The 17,167-nt window shown below is 39.8% G+C and overlaps 1 protein-coding gene across 1 annotated transcript in view; it reads right to left on the bottom strand.

The window, feature by feature from the left end:
- EIF3H (eukaryotic translation initiation factor 3 subunit H) overlaps nt 1-17,167 on the bottom strand; it is a 95,513-nt gene that overhangs the window by 60,252 nt on the left and 18,094 nt on the right. The window contains exon 2 of the mRNA XM_004607654.2: nt 12,764-12,920. Coding sequence (XP_004607711.1) covers nt 12,764-12,920 — 157 coding nt within the window. The remainder of the gene's footprint in view (nt 1-12,763; nt 12,921-17,167) is intronic.

Below are 17,167 nucleotides of genomic sequence, written 5' to 3'. Positions count from 1 at the left end.
CTACCTGCTGTGCTATCGCTCCGGCCCCTGAATTTCTAGGTTTTCAGTGACCACCAGTTTTAAACCTGGTCTCCCGGGGTCCAACTTTCCCTCTGCCTACCCCACTCCCGGCACTAGATACTCCAACTTCCCCTCTGCCTATCCCACTCCGGTACTAGACACTCCAACTTTACCTCTGCTTACCCCAGTCCCAGTACTAGACATTCCAACTTTCCCTCTGCTTGGAAGAGGTATAGAAGTTTTTATTTGACCACTCTGCCTGCAAATGTGAAAACTGAGGCTGGAGAGCCCCACTGTTTATAATAAGAATATGCCAGAATTTTATTAGAATTCTGGTCAATACTCAACATAAACTTCCTTCCTTTTAGGACCTTCAGAAAGTTTTAATATCTGTCTGAGAATGATTTTAAGAATTTTCCTAACTAAAAGCTATGGGGGGGGGGGGGTAGGGGAGAGGAGGTTGCATGTAGCCAACCCAGGTTCCATCCACAGCACCTAATATGGTCCTCAAAATACTGCCAAGAGTGACCCCTGAGCACAGAGCCAAGAGCAGTCCCCGAGCACTGAAGGCTGTGAACCAGCCCCAGCCCCAATAAATTAAAGCTATCCATACAACATTCCCATATATAAAGAATTTTATCGGGCTGATGGAATGAGAAGACAATTTAGAAAGAAACACAAATCAGGAGTCTGACCAAATTATCAAATATATTAACCAAGTGAAATATCTCAAAGAGCCAGAAGTAATACAGATATGACTAGTAGTAAGCTATTTTACATTATGCCTTCACCTTCCCATTCTCCATTTGCTCCTCAAAGAAAATAGTTTCAACCTAGCAAAGTATTACATCATCATTCTTGAAACAAAACTTCTAGTACTGGGGGCTGGAGCAATAGCACAGCGGGTAGGGCGTTTGCCTTGCACGCGGCCAACCAGGGTTCGACTCCCAGCATCCCATATGCCCTGAGCTCCGCCAGGGGTGATTCCTGAGTGCAGAGCCAGGAGTAACCTCTGTGCATCGCCGGGTGTGACCCAAAAAAGCAAAAAAATAAAATAAAATAAAACTTCTAGTACTGGAAGATCCTCTAATACCAGATCTTCTTATGCATCAATGATTTCAGGCTGGGAATGTCATGGGAGTAATGAGGAGGAGGGAATATTTTCATTTAAGGAGAAATTAAAAGACCGCTTGGTTGGAAGGCTTAAATCTATTTGAATGCTTCTATTTACTATATGGGAAGTTGCAACCAATTAAGAGAAAAGATCAAAATTTCTAAGCACAGGAGACAGCTCAAAGACAAAACGCACAAACTGTACAAGCAGGAAGCCCAGGCTCAATCCCCTAACCCCACCTCACTACTGCCCCAGCACCCTTGGGGAAAACGCATGATGTGTCCCACCTGCTAAAAAAAATGAATTTCTAATGTAAAGCAAAACATGATGTAGTTATACATTTTAGAAGGTGTGTTATAAAACAAAATTACTTTAAATTCCAAAGTGGAGATCTGTAGGTCTACAGACATAGCTGTGTAAAACGGCCATTCTCCAACTACAGAAATTGTATTTGGGGCACTTTTTGCCTCAACGGTTAAGTGGCTTCCTTTTAATAATCCGGGACTGGAAAGACAGAGCAGGAAAGAAGGTACTTCGACTTGTACTTGGCAAACCCTGGTTCAAATCCTGGCACCACATATGGTCCCGGCCAAGCACTGCCAGGAATAATCCCTGAGCTCTAATGGGTGCCCCCACCCCCACCACCCAGTAAGAAAAACTAATAATCAGAGTAAACTCAGAATGTGCTTAAAAAAATAAAATAAAAAATCCTCATACCTAAGTCAAATACATTATTTCAAATTGTACTTTAAAGAACAGCTAAGTTCTTTAAATAACAAATGCTTCAATAAACCACCAGATCTGTTCTGGGGCTGGGGGAAAAGGCAGCTCAGATAGAGAAGGGAACACCAAGTAAAATGTGGGTGGTGGATCCGCTTGGGATGGAGATGTGTGCTGAAAGTAGACTTATAAATTGAACACGAAGGCCACTCAATACCTCTATTGCAAACCACAATACCAAAAAGGAGAGAGAGAACAAAAGGGATTGCCCTGACACAGAGGCGGGTAGGGTGGGGGGGAATGGAGTAGGGGGGTGCTGGGAGGGATACTGGGATCATCGGTGGTGGAGAATGGGCACTGGTGGAGGGATGGGTACTCGAGCATTGTATGACTGAAACACAAGCACGAAAATATGTAAATCTGTAACTGTACCCTCATGGTGATTCACTAATAAAAAAAAATAAATTTTTTAAGATCTGCAGAGATAAAGGCATACGCTGGCCAGTGGGAGTGCCCGGCACAGAGTTCCCACAGAACTACTGATGCAGAGAATGAATAACAAAGGAAGAAGGGAGTGGGGAGGGGGTGGAATGGGGCAGCTGAAAGTAAGGCAAAAGTAGCTAAAATAAAATTGGAAACTATACTGGCTTGAGAACAACTGGGTACCTGCATTGGCAACTGAAGCTGCTGCTTCTGCTGCCTGCCAGGATGAACAGCACACCAGCAACCTGAAGAACCCCAACTAAGGCTGTTACTCGGCTGCTCTGCACCTATCTATGCCTGAGGGCCACTTATCTATACAAAAAAGAGATAGATATGTTTGTGGAGTGGCTGCTGCAATGATTTTATGGTTTTTCTTAGCAATCTAAGAAGGGTAATCTGTATATCAAAATGTTTGTAGGTTGGCTCTGAGTGACAGCTCAGTGGATGGGGTGTTTGCCTTGTAAGCAGCTGATGCCCAGTACCTGATCCTAGGTATCCCATATGGTTTACCCGTGCTCCGTCACGAGTAATTCCTGAGGGCAGAGTCAGGAGAACCTCTAAGCATCACCAGGTGTGACCCCCCCAAAACATACATATGTAAATAAATGTTTATAGGTTAAATGTTAGGGAAAACAAAGGGCACATGTGTATGGAAGAGAGGAAGGGAGGAAGATGGAGGAAGACTGTTTATTAAACAATTATATTGTTAGAGACCAAAATAACCATTGCTTTGCCTTCAAATCTAGAAAACATCTAAATTGTACTAAGGGGAAAAAAAACTTTTTTTCTCTAAAAGGCAGCAAAAAAACAGTACAGTGTAAAAGATAAATGGAAACACTCTAAATAAAACCAAAGTTTCAAGAACCGCAAAAATTTCACTTGGAGAGATAAGTTTAAAATGAAACAGTTCACTGGTATGACTAAGATATGACTTTTAACATAAAGGAGAGTTTGGAACCCAGTACAGGACCAAAACATCAGAGATAATTATAATTAATTATATATCAATTCATGAAACTTGCAGAGCTGACCGTTTATTTAATTGTGGGATGACGCTGAGTACTGCTTTTTCCCGGGCAAGATAGGAAGCAAGCCGTAACTGGATAGGGCAAAGCAAAGTTTAGAAAAATAAACAGCATGGATCTTTGGTTACACACAATAACTGTGGCTTTTTGACATTTTAATTAGTGTCAAAATAGTTCATTTTTAATGGTTATTACCTAAATGTTTAGTAATAAATTCAAATACCTATACCTAAAGTTGTGGTTCAAAAATAAGACAATTTTTATTTAATTAAAATTTAAACCACTGAGTATAGTAATTTAAGGATTACATTTTTAGACTTGGGAAACTTAGGAATTTTAAATACTATTTAAGTACTGTATCCACCTGTAATTTTCAAATCTTAAAGTATTACTTTAAGTCTGCACAAAATTTGAACAGGTTTTACTTGGCGTCTTTCCAAACCATAGCACTTATGCTTTAGGGACCAAGGGAGGGCACAGCATAAAGCTCTAATTTCTTTAGGCAGAAAAATCTTGACCACATTTCTTACCTGGACCACATTTCAATAATGTATCCTTTCTATGCACCAGAGTTTTTCAACAGACCCGGAGCCACAGTACAGCAGTTAGGGCATTGGCCTTGCATGCAGCCTGTATGGGTTCAATCCCCAGCATCGCACAGGGGCCACAAGCCCCATCAAGACTGATCCCTGAGCACAGAGCTAGCAGCAAGCCCTGAGCACCACAGGGTGTGACCCCAAAACCAATAATAATAAAGTTTCTCAACTCATTTGAAAGGGGAATTGGGTAACTTCAAACTTGAGAATATGAATATAATAACACAAATACATTTTTCAAGATTTTAAAATACAGCAAGACTTTGTTCTTATTCCTCTATTAAAATTCTCGAGACACCCAAACTGCAAAAAAAAAAAAAAAGTCACAAAAACCATAAAATTATTCTTACATTTGAATTTTTACATATCTAAATCTGAAAACATGCAAAATTTAGGTCTGGGGGCCTTTTGGTGTGTGCGTGCAGTTTTTGCAGTGCCAGGGATCAAACTCAGGTTCTTCTACGTGCAAAGCAAGCACTTTTCTACTGAGCTACATCGCTGTCCTTAGGTTTAGTGTTTGGGGGTTGGATATTTTTTTTGAGGGGTGGGGGTGGGGGGAGGATCTGCTTTCTCTTTTAGGTTTTTGGATCAAACCCAGCTGCACACAGGGGACCATACTGGATACTGGAAATTGAACCTAGGTCGGCCATCTGCAAGAAAAGTGCTCTTACATTAGGTACTGTATCTCCAGCCCCAAGATTTAGGTTAAGTTAGTTCCAAATCACAAACTGTAAGGCCATCCTTGGAGACAGTACAGCCAACAGGGTGCTTGCCTTACATGTGACCAACCCGAATTCAATCGGGTTGACACCCCATATGTTCTCCCAAGCACCACCAGCTGTGATCCCTGAGCACAGAGTCAGGAATCATCCCTAAGTACTGCCAGGTTTGGGCCTCAAACAGTAAAAAATAAAATAAAATAACGAACTATTAAGCTTTCTGAGCAATCCACAATATTTTTAAAGCGAGCAATAATCTAAAGTTCATTGCCCTGCATGTTCAGTAACAGATCATTAAACAAGAATGGTTTAACATTTTCAAAATACTGTTATGAATAAGACCAGTACCTAGGGAAATTATAATCAAGAGAAGATATTCTCATGGCCAGAGCCATAGTAAGTACAACGGATAGGGCATCTGCCGTGCGCGTGGCTGACCCAGTTTCGATCCTAGCACTCCCTATGATCCCCCAAGCACCATCAGGAGTAATTCCCGAGTGGAGAGCCAGGAGTAATCCCTGAGCCAGGTGTGACCCCCCCAAAAAAGGGGGGGGAATTATCTGACTGTATAATATTTCATTTAAATGGAAAACATAGTAAATATTTAAAATTAAAGTATTTTAAATGGAAAGCTACAACCACTGAAACTTTTTTTTCTTTTTTTTTTTTGCTTTTGGGTCACATCCAGGGATGTTCAAGGGTTACTCCTGGATCTGCACTCAGGAATCACTCCTGGCAGTGCTTGAGGAACCATATAGGATGCCGGGGATTGAACCGAGGTCAGCCGCATGCAAGGCAAACGCCCTACTATCCCTCGGGCCCAACCTGAAACTGAATGTGCCAGTCATGGCAGGAGATGGGGTGAGGGTTGGGGGTGGGGAAGGAATACAGGAACATTGGTGGAGGGAAGGTGACACTGGCAGTGTTGAAATATTTTTTGCATAAAACACAACTATCAATAACTTTGTAAGTTACAATTCTTTAGCTTTAAAAATAAAAAGTATTCTTAAAAAGTATTTTAAATGGAAAAAAGTGCACCATGGGGGTCCAGCTTCTATAAATATGGAATTAAATTACCGCCCAGTGTTTTAATGCAGCAAAATAATCTAGATATAAAAAACAACTTATTTGCCTAAAAGCAAATGCAGCAATAAAATGTAAAGAATATTGTCAGGAAGTATAATTATCTCTGAACATTAAAGAGGTTGGGAGAGATAGCTTGAGCAGAGTACATACTCTGCATATGGCAAGTCTGGGTTCAATCCTTGACAGCACGTGGTCCCTGAGCACTTCAGGGAGCAGCCTCTGAGCACAGAGCCACGAGCATCTTCCCCGAGCACTGCTATGTATGCCCCACTCTGCAAAAAGCAAATAACTTAAAGAGACAAGTTAACCATATTAAAATAGGTTGCCCTTTGTTTTTAGTGATGACTTATATTATTTATGAGGGCCTGTAAACATGAATGGAAACAAAATCACAAGACAACATGTTCAAAAAAAGGACCTACATTGTAAATAACATCCATATCACTGTCACTGTCATCCCATTGCTTGAGCGGACACCTGTAACGTCTCTCATTGTGAGACTTATTGTTACTGTTTTTGGCATATTCAATACACCACAGGTAGCTTGCCAGGTTCTGCCATTCGGGCGAGATACCCTTGGTAGCTTGCAGGGCTCTCCGAGAGGGGCAGAGGAATCGAACACGGGTCGGCCCTGTGAAAGGCGAATGCCCTACCACTGTGCTATCGCTCCAGCCCAACATCCACATACCAAAAAAAAAAAAAAAAAAAAAAAATCAAAAAACTTTCATCTCCTCTCTGAAGTCATATCAGAAAAGGAATTAATTAGTAGCTCACATCTGGATACTCCAATAATTTTTTGTTCCCTTACCCTAGAATTATATAAATTCTGTCTCACAATTCTTTATTTCTGAATTTTTCTTTTCCATTTAAAATACTTCAAAATTGTAAGTAGGATTCTAAATCTATGGATCTTTTAACTACTCACACAGTAAAATTTGCTAGACAAATGCTAAGCTGAATGCTGAGAACTAATTTCTTCTAATATATAAGACATTTTATACCTGTATCTAATAATCTCTGGTAAGGATATCAATTAAGTTCCAAAACATATTCTGAAACTGCATGTTTTTCAATAATCCCACCAAGAAAAACTCTCCTAGGAAATACAAAACAGTTTTATTTAAAACATGAATATCTCATCATTACAATGATCACTACTGGAGCAGACAGAAAGAAATATGAAGTAAACACCATGCCCTGTTATGAAATGTCCCCATCTACCTAAAAAATACCAAAAAAGCATTTCTCTATTCTGCTTCAACTCTCCCCTGAACTCGGCAGCAATCAGAGCTGAAATAGCAATCATCAGCGGGGTTTCAGAAGTCCTGCCCTAAGTGTGGGCTGCAAGCAGTCCAAGACGGGAAGGAGAAGCATCAGGAAGCACGCCATTAGGCAGAGAGTTTTCCGAGCCGTAAACTATGTGGCTTACTTATACAGGAAGTAGCTGACCTATGTAGAAAGTATTGTAACTAATATGATCCTACAGTTATTCAAACCGCAGCAGCTAAAAAACAAAACACCTATGCCATGAAAGTATCACCTTAATGCATTTTTGCCCATTCTCACTGTAGTCTTTGAAATTGGTTTAAGACCCACTGTTTTTTACTTCAAAAGCTTCATCAAAATATATTTTTAATTTCTATTTCTTGTTCTAATATCAAAAATGAGAAATAGGAACCAGCAAAATGAGCACATGAAAAATATAAAAGCTAATGCTACTGCCTTGTCACTTCAGTGCAAAGAGTATTTCAGTACGCGTGCTGCACGTCTATACAGTCTGCTTCATAAGCTGGCCACCACTTCATTCCCCTAACTGCATTTTGGTAGTACAATATTGTCTTCACACTTTATTTTTCAAAGATTTATTTTGAACTCCAAGGATCATCTATTGTAACTGACTTAAAGAGAGCAAAATAAAAAAATTTGTTGACTCCAAATATAAAAATTATGGATTTGGCTGTGGTGTACAATAAAGCAAGTTTCTTATATCACCTGCAATATTAAATTGATTTAGTCTGTTGGAAAACAAGACAGTGAGTTATTGGATCTGTGTTCAATTCAGTTCACTTTATAACATATTTAAGAAATTCAGTTGTATAAAACGTATCTGAATCTTATCAGATGAAAATATTTTTCCCTTTTACTAAGCCTCGGGTTGCATGTCTGAGAAAACAAATTAGTCTCCAATTCTCCTAAGCTTGATAATAGTGCCCCCTAATGGGAATTTGAGTTTTTCTAACCAATTTTTTTAAAGTGCATATTCTCTAATAAGCTATCTCACAATAAGCAAATAAATTCTGTAATATAAAGGTTCATTAAAATTTAACGCATTCAAAAGAGTTATTAAGTACAAAATGATAATTCATGGACAGAAACAAGAAGAGATACTTTATGCCCATTTGTTCATTCTGAATCATTCAACTGTAACATAATCTAAAATAATACCACCTAAAAAGTTCATAAGGAAATTGTCCTTTAACTATGACTCTAATACTCAGCAGGCAATTAAAACCTACTGAGTTTGTTTATTTTGTTTTGTTTTTTTGGATCACAGCCGGCAATGTTCAGGAGTTACTCTGGCTCTGCACTCAGAAATTATTCCTGACGGTGCTCAGGGGATCATATGGGATGCTGGGATCAAATCCAGTTGACCACGTGCAAGGCAAATGCCCTACGCACTATACTATCCTCTGATCCCTAAAAGCTACTGAGTTTTTACTGTTGAAAAAAAAAAAAAGTTCAGGGGTGAAATTATTCAGCGTCACATGTATCCTAAGAATTAAGTTAAGATTCCTACATGAATTTTGTGGCCTCATCTTTAATTTTCCACAATATCTGGTCACAAGTCGACAACCACAGACTAAATGCCTTTCTTCCTTAAAAGCTACATAAAGCTTCCCTAAACATCAACTATTCAACAGTTGTGGGGTTTTTTTTTGGGGGGGTGGGGTTTGCTTTTCTTTCTTTTTTTTTTTTAAATTAGCCACATTGAGAAACACAGTTACAATGTTGCTCAGGACTGGGTTTCAGTTATACAATGTTTCCATGTTGGCCCCATCACCATTGTACATTTCCTACAACTGACCTGCCCAGTCTCCTACCACCCCACACCTCTTAAAGACTCTCCCTCTCCTCCTCCCTCCTTCTTTCCTTTTTAGGCACTGTGGTTTGCAATACTGTTACTGGAAGTTTTTTATGTACATCACCTTACCTCCTTTCAGCACTCAGTTCTTGTCCAAAGTGATCATTTCCAATTATCATTGTCAAAGTGGTCCCTTCTCTGTCCTAACTTCACTCATTGGGGGTTATTTTAATGAAAGCAATAACTACCTACTTATTCTAATACTTTACTGATGCACTGGTAGAAGGAACACCAAGTAATGCACTATTTTCATGACAGTGCCTATTTATATATTCCAGTCACAGGACCAATGTTAAAATGAACAGTAAACAAAAAAGTCTTAAACTTATGGTGAAAAGACAGAACTCTGACCTTATTCTTTAGCCTTATGAGATGAGGAAAACAAGAAAAGATCATATAGGGGAAAAGGGTGGTCAAACTTTTGTTAAAAGGTAAGGTAGGACCAACCCTCTGGCTGCTTCTTAAGCTCCTTAGAGGTCATGATTCCAGAGACACACAGTGGAATCTCGGAACCCAGCAGCTTTTGGCAGAAATGCATCCAGACTGCATTAGGCTATTGGCGCCGGGCCACCCCAGGTGGGAAAAGGTGCTGTCCCACCACTTATTTATTACTTCTGGTGGCCCAGTGGCCGCCATCTTCCAGAGCCAATTGGACAGTCAGGTATGGGCCAGCAGTGAGGAGACACTCGGGGCCTCAAAGGACAGGGATGGAACCGTTCATTCTCCTCCTCCGCCCCAATGAGACCCAGAGACTCCGCCTATGAACGACCCGTCTGGCTGCTTCTTAAGCTCCTTAACGGTTATGATCCCAGAGACACACAGAATCTTGGAACCCAGAGGCTTTTGGAAGAAATGCATCCAGACTTAATAATTAAAATTTCAGAATTCCAAGATCACGGCCGCACGACATCATATGCCATTCATAATCAGCAATAGAAAAAAAAATTGCCTAATGTTGCCTTTTCAGCAGGTCTGAGCGTTGGGGAAAAATTCCAAATAATAATGGTGGGACTGGTGTCAAAATATTGAACGTAATCAAAGTAGAAAGAGAGTAATGTGGAAGTATCTGCCACACAGGGGGAGGGGGCGAGATGGGGAGTATACTGGGGTTTTTGGTGGTGGAAAATGTGCATTGGTGAAGGGATGGGTGTTTGATCATTGTATAACCAAGACTTAAATCCGAAAGCTTTGTAACTGTTCTCACGAGGATTATATATATATATATAAGATAAGGTAGGGCCAGAGTGATAGTAAAGGAGGTAGGGTGTATGCCTCGCATGCAGCCAACCCGAGTTCAATCCCTCGGCAACCAATATGGCCCCCCAAGCACCACCAGAAGTAATTTCTGAGTGCAGAGCTGGCATAATCCCCGAACATCGCTGGGTATAACCCAAAAAGAAAAAAGAAAAAAAATAAAATAAAGGTAGTAAAAACAATTGAAGTTCGGGGGCAAGAGCAATAGTACAGTAGGGTGGGGTGCTTGCCTTGCACACTGTTGACACCCCCAGAATCCCAAGCACCACCAGGAGGAATTCCTGAATGCAGAGCCAGAAACAACCCCAGAGTATTGTCAGGTGTGGCCCCAAAACAAACAAACAAAAAACCAGAAAAGCAATTCAAACCTCGTCTTCATATGGTCTGTTACAACCTCCAAAATATGCCAACCGTAGCAGGATATAACATATATGAACAAGAATAAGAGTGTTCTAGGGCCAGAGCAATAGCAGAGAGGATAGGGCGTTTGTCTTGCATGCGGCCGGCCCGGGTTTGATCGCAGACATCCCATGTGGTCCCCTAAGCACCGCCAGGAGTGATTCCTGAGTGCAGAGCCAGAAGTAACCTCTGAGCATTGCTGGGTATGACCCAAAAAAGGAAAAAAAGTGTTCTAAAAAAAAAAAAAAGAAACTGTACATATCAAAGCAGGAGCCCCCCCCATATCAGTGTGCTAACACCAGATTTAAAACATATTTGCACCACAGATAAGAGAGTTCCACTTTATATGAGACATCAAGCAAACCAAAAATAAAGAAAGCAAATCTCTAGAAGTACAGAATATTTGATGAGTAGTTTACTTCCGTCGGTGGAAGGCAGAAAAAGAGATCCTTCCCCAAATAATAGTCTGAAGAAGCATATAAAAATAGAAAAGCAGTGAGTCTGCAGCATGATTTAAAATGATCATTATCGGGCTGGAGTGACAGCACAGAGGGTAGAGTGTTTGCCTTGCATGCGGCCAACCCGGGTTCGAATCCCAGCATCCCATATGGTCCCCTGAGCACCACCAGGGGTGATTACTGAGTGCATGAGCCAGGAGTGACCCCTGTGCATCGCCAGGCGTGACCAAAAAAAATAAATAAAAATAAAAATAAAAATAATCATTATCTAGGACCATTGTGTTCTGAGATATACCTATGTAATGAAGAAATTTAGTCTTCAGACTGCATAAAAATTTAATGTAACCATGTACTAGTGTCCATTAAAGAAAAAACATTTAAAGAATCTAAAATTTAAGACTATTACATGCAACTATGAAAAAGTGCAGGTTAGCATTGTCTTAAATTATCATGTGAAAGAAAAATAGAAAATCCCATTTGCTTTTAAAAAGACAGAGAGGCCCAGAGCAACAGTATAGCAGGTAGGGGGATTTCCCTTGCACGTGGCTGACCTGGGTTCCATATCCAGGATCTTATATGGTTCCCTACCACCTGCAGGAATAACCCCTGAGTGCTGAGCCAGGAAAAACTCCTGAGCACTGTCATGTGTGGCCAAAAAAAGGAAAGCAAAGGTAGTTTTCAGATACAAAACAATGTTATTCTACACCTGGCATCCTATAATCACTTGCTTCACTACCTAAAGAAACACATATTAGGAAGATGGTAGGACTTCAAACTCATTCACCAATTCTTGGTTAAACAATTTTAGGTAATATGTTTATTGTATTCAGTTTCCTACTCTGGAGAATAAGATAATAAAAGCTTTAGTTACACAAAGAAACAACTGATTACACACAACATGTTAAAAAAAAAAACAAACCAGAAAACCACAAGGCAAAGGAGCAATAGTATATCGGGTAGGGCACTCGCCCTGCATGTGGCCAAACTGGGTTCAATCCCCAGAATCCCATATGGTACCCCAAAACCGACCTTGATTGATCCCTCCACACAGAACCAGGAGTAAGCCCTGAGACTGCTAGGTTTGACCCCTCCCTCCCTCCTCCCCCTTTTTTTAATCAAGTTTCTTAAATGGGAGGCAACACTTTGATCAATTACCTCAAGCCCATTAAAGGGGTTAAGTTCCAAAGAACATGATCTAAAATCAGGGGTTGGACTCAGGAGTAACCCCTGAGCACTGCTGGGTATGTAAGAGTCTCCCCCCCACACACACCACCACATACACACACAAAGGCAGGGGTTAGAGAGATAGTACAGAGGTTAGGACACCTGCCTTGCATATGGCTAAACTTTTATAAATTTAAACTTGAGCACTTGGTAAATGCTTTTAACTGAACTATAATAACTAAACAATTACACACATAACACACACAAAAAAATCAGTTTTCCTGCAATGTTTAGAGTATTTTCTTATCTATCCTGGGCTCCTCATGTGGTCCTGAGTACCACTGGAGGTCACTCCTGTGCACATAACCAGAAATAGCTGTATCTAAACCAAAAATCCCCCAAATAAGGAAGCAAAAGCAATTCCCATTAAGACACATATACTTCATGTAAATCTTTATTTCATAAAAGTCACATAATTTTTTAACACTCAAATCAAGTGAACTAGACCAGACTAACAAATTCTAGTCACACATCAAAAGTTATGAGAACTGAATTAAACAAGTATGTGTCTACATTAAAGACATTTAAAATGACTACCCTTACCTTCATCAAAATCAGCATCATCTTCCGTGTGCTGAGGGAATGGGAAGCAATTGGTAATTTCAAGGCGATCTTCTACAACAAGGCCCAAAAGCACCCCCTGCACCACCTCCGTTCCTTGTCCTTCTTCTTGATAATGTTTGATTATCTTCAATACCACCTAACCAAAGTACAGAAAGTAATTTTAGAACCTTTCTTATAGTTTATATTTTTTACATCAGACAAAATACGCCATACTAGTCAGTTTATAAACATTACAAAGGTATTTAATAGGACTTAGGAATAATTTTCTTCACCCTTATGTTGAAATATAATGTTCACATTGTCTAATATACGACTGAAATTCCTGGAGTTTGAAGACATCAAAAACATCTATTACAGCTCTCATGACCTTCAAGTTAAGGCTCCCCAAGGTCTAGAATCCAAAAGTTCCTCCATAAAATCACATAGTATCAGTTCAATCTGAGGTGAGTAGAAGACATGATCCTAGTAACCTTTGTTAACAGGAAGACAGTTTCCTGACACTGAGAATAAAGCCACCATTGAGATACAGAGATAAAGACCTCAATTATCTGGACATGCAAAAACAGAATCCTCCGACAAATTCTCCACATGTCAAGACAGTTTCTGAAAAAGGCACCTCATTAGTCAGAGGAAGCAACAATGGAAACATACATCCAAGAAGCCTGTGGAAAACAGGGGAGAGAGAGAACCTAGACTCCAGCACAATCTCATTCGCCCCCACCAGAAGACTACACAAAATAGCCTCTAATGAAATGATCAACTCTCAAATTATTCACACCTTTAATACTTTCCACAAAGATGTAACAAGGCACTGTTGAACAGGCAATTAATTTTAGAGTTCACAGAAACAGTCCTCATTAAGAACAGTTGCTGGACCAAGAAGATTGTCAAAGGGCTGGTGTGCATGCACATGCCTGTAGGCATTAAGCCCCTCTCATTCCTGCCACCACATGTCTCGTCCCCAGCACTGACAGGTGTAGCCTGGTGGTTCACAAGCAAAGCTGGGGTGGCCCCAGGGGCTGGGTCCAAGCAGCAATGCACTGCTGGCCCCAGCACTGACCCCGACCATCAGGCCCATACGGTCAAGGTGAGCAGCACTAGGAGTGCCTCCCCAGGGGTTCCTGAGCACGCCCCAAGTTCTACTGGAGAGACTCCCCCATAAAACAGTAACTGAGTCATGTGAGCTCATTAATATATGGAAAGAGTCTGCAAAAGTGCTTGGTACATAGTACTAACAGGAAAAGTAGTATTACTTGATATAAGCCCATGGCCTAAAGATGAATGGACAAAGGTCTAAGATACAAAATAAAGTTTTGAGCAAAAAACATGTTAAACACCAAAATGATTGTTAGTATTCTATGGATAAGTGGTTCAACTAAAACATCACTACTGAGATCAATCCAATACCCAGATAAGAAGTTACAATTATTAAACACTGTGTGCTAGACAAGAATCTATTTTGCATGTATTAGCTATTAATCATAATTACATTGGACAATTAAGAAGACTGAATGAAACAGAGGATAACTACCTAATAATCACATAACTAGAAAGTAAAAATTTAACCCACGTCCAAAGCTTGGGCATACTTTATTAACAAAAAGATGATTTTCATACTTTCATTTCTTAACTATAGCAATCATTAAAACAATAGTAACAGTAATAGTAATGAAGTAAAGACTGTGATAAAAATACTAAAAAATGGAGATGGAGCAATAGTACAGCAGGTAGGATGTTTGCCTTGCATGCAGCCAACCTGGGTTCGATTCCCAGCATCCTATATGGTCCCCTGAGCACTGCCAGGATAATTCCTGAGTGCAAAGCCATGAATAACCTCCATGCATCGCCATCCAAAAACCAAAAGAAAAAGAGAGAAAAAAAATAAAAAAGATAATTCACCCCAATAAAATCCAGACCTAAGAGAGCAAGCACATAGTATGGAAAATAGCAATATAGAACAACATCCAGTGAAACTGGCAGACCTTCAAAACATAAAATCTACAAAGTGCACAAACCTTATCATTTCTATTAAAAAAAAAAAAAAAAACCTCTACTGAAAGACAGAAAACAGGTTTTTAAGAATCATTCAGGTATGACCAAAAGTTCCATTTCCAGCATCTACTAACCTTAGGAAATATGTAATTTTCTAAATCTTCGATTACTAATGTGCAAAACGAAGCTATTTCACAAGTTACTTTCATAGTGTCACTGAAACTATTAAAAATGAAATGTTTAACAAATACAATGCAAGGTGCCTATCACTTGATCTTCAAGAAATGAACAAAAGTACTATTTTGTAATTATAAAGGATGAGAATTAATTTAATTCCTATTTGATTTACCTACCAAGGACAATTATCTTCACACTTAAACAGAAGAGGCTGGAGCGATAGCACAATGGATAGGGCGTTTGCCTTGCACATGGCCAACCCAGGTTCGATTCCCAGCACCCCATATGGTCCCCTGAGCACCAACAAGAGAAATTCCTGAGTGCAGAAGTAGGAATAACCCCTGTGGATTGCCAGGTGTGACCCAAACAGAAAAAAAAAAGACAAAAAAAAAAAAAAGCAGAACAGAGATAGTACAGTGGGTAAGGGGCCTTGCCTTACCTGGGTATAATCCCAGCACCACAGATCGCTTCCTGAGCAATACCAAGAATGATCCCTGAGCACAGAGTCAGAAGTAAGCCCTGACCATGACTTTGTGTAACCCAAAAACAGAAAAGAAGGATGAAAAAGGGAGGAGGAGGAAGAAATTATATAGATGGTTAAAAAGTGAGACAAAACTGAGTTACTATAAACACACCAACTTGTCTACATGACCTAAATTCAGACACTTAGCCCTATTGAGATGACTAAACCGCTGAAATTAAGGAAAATGATTCTAGAAGACATGAGTTGAATGTAGCTCTTAGGACAAATTCTAGACTTAATTCCTATAGAGCTGATCCCTAGACAGGGCAAAGTCTTGATAACTAAAATTCGGCGTGGATTCACCAAAATAAAAAAAAAAAGCATGGCAAAATAACCTTAACTTTCTATAATTTAAAAAACAGAAATAATGAATTTTTGAAAATAGGGGTTATGGATGCAGCTCAAGTGTGAGAGACATGGTTCAGTCCCCAGCACTGTTTAAAGGCATGGTTCTCACAGCAATAATAATCATCATGCAATTCAAGATAAAAAACACTTTACTAGATAGAAAACACTTAACCTCAAAACTTCTTAACTTTACAAATGGATTTCAAAGGTACGGTGGGGGCGGGGTGGCAATGTAACCTAACAGCAGAGCAGTTCACTACAGCCACCCGGAGTCTATGACATTTATACGGTGTACAGAAGCACAGTGCTCCAGAGGAATCATCACACGCCACTCAGCATCACTGACCACTGTGTTCCATTCTCTATAATGGCCAAACAGAAAACTGACCAGAAACAGTACCAAACTGAGAGACGGGAGATGCAAGAGTATCCAACTCTCTGCAAAAGACAATTCATAGGAATAATACATAAAGAATGGGGTAAGTGTAAGCTTAAAGCTGTGTGACTCACAATTCAGTGGATTCAAACCTCTCTCCATGGAAGACAGCACAAAGAACACACTCAAATCACTAGAGTGGTATTTCCCAAAGTGTTTGATACTGCCCCACTCCCTCACCACTTGATACTGATACAACCCACAGCAGCAGTGCTAGTACTACTGGCTGCAACTGCAACCAGGGAAGGTTCTGCTTGTCGTTTAAAGACAGATTTCTAAGAGGGCAGTGATTAATTTGGGTTTTTAAAAATTTTTTTGAAAAGGATGTGATAAGTCAATTAAGTTTAGAAACCTTTGCACTAGAGCCTAGCTTCTTACACTAGGTCACACGCAATCCCACCTGAAGGTAATTGAACGTGGGGGTCATTTTAAAATAAAATTCTCGGGCTGGGATGCACGCATACCAGCTTCTCATGTTCAATCCTCAGCATTGCATGGTCCCAAACACGTGAGAGCAACCCTGAAGCAATGAGCCAGGAGTAACTTCTGCAAACTGCTGGGTATAGTCCCTCCAAAATAAATTAAAAAAATAAAAAAAATTTATGACTTATAATTAATAGGTATTTGACATGTGTACTGACTTTGTTTACCTTTATAGGGTCATGTAAGAATTTCCATATGAAAAGCGATTGCAGACAGAATAAATTCATCAGTTCCTCCACTTATATGAGTCGTATTTTGAAAAGCAAACTAAGGACTAGAGGTGACAATTTCAAAAGGAGATTTCAATTTTAAGGAAGAAAGCTCTTCTGTCATTTAAAGCTGTCCCAAATAAGAAAGCCCTTAGGAAATACTTGATGACTACCAATTCCCAGCTCTAATATTTGTGATCTTGACATTTTTAAAA

Source organism: Sorex araneus, chromosome 2, assembly GCF_027595985.1.
Source record: "Sorex araneus isolate mSorAra2 chromosome 2, mSorAra2.pri, whole genome shotgun sequence".
Lineage (NCBI taxonomy): Eukaryota > Metazoa > Chordata > Mammalia > Eulipotyphla > Soricidae > Sorex > Sorex araneus.
The sequence above is the reverse complement of the archived record's forward strand: the minus strand, read 5'-3'. Positions and strand labels throughout refer to the sequence as shown.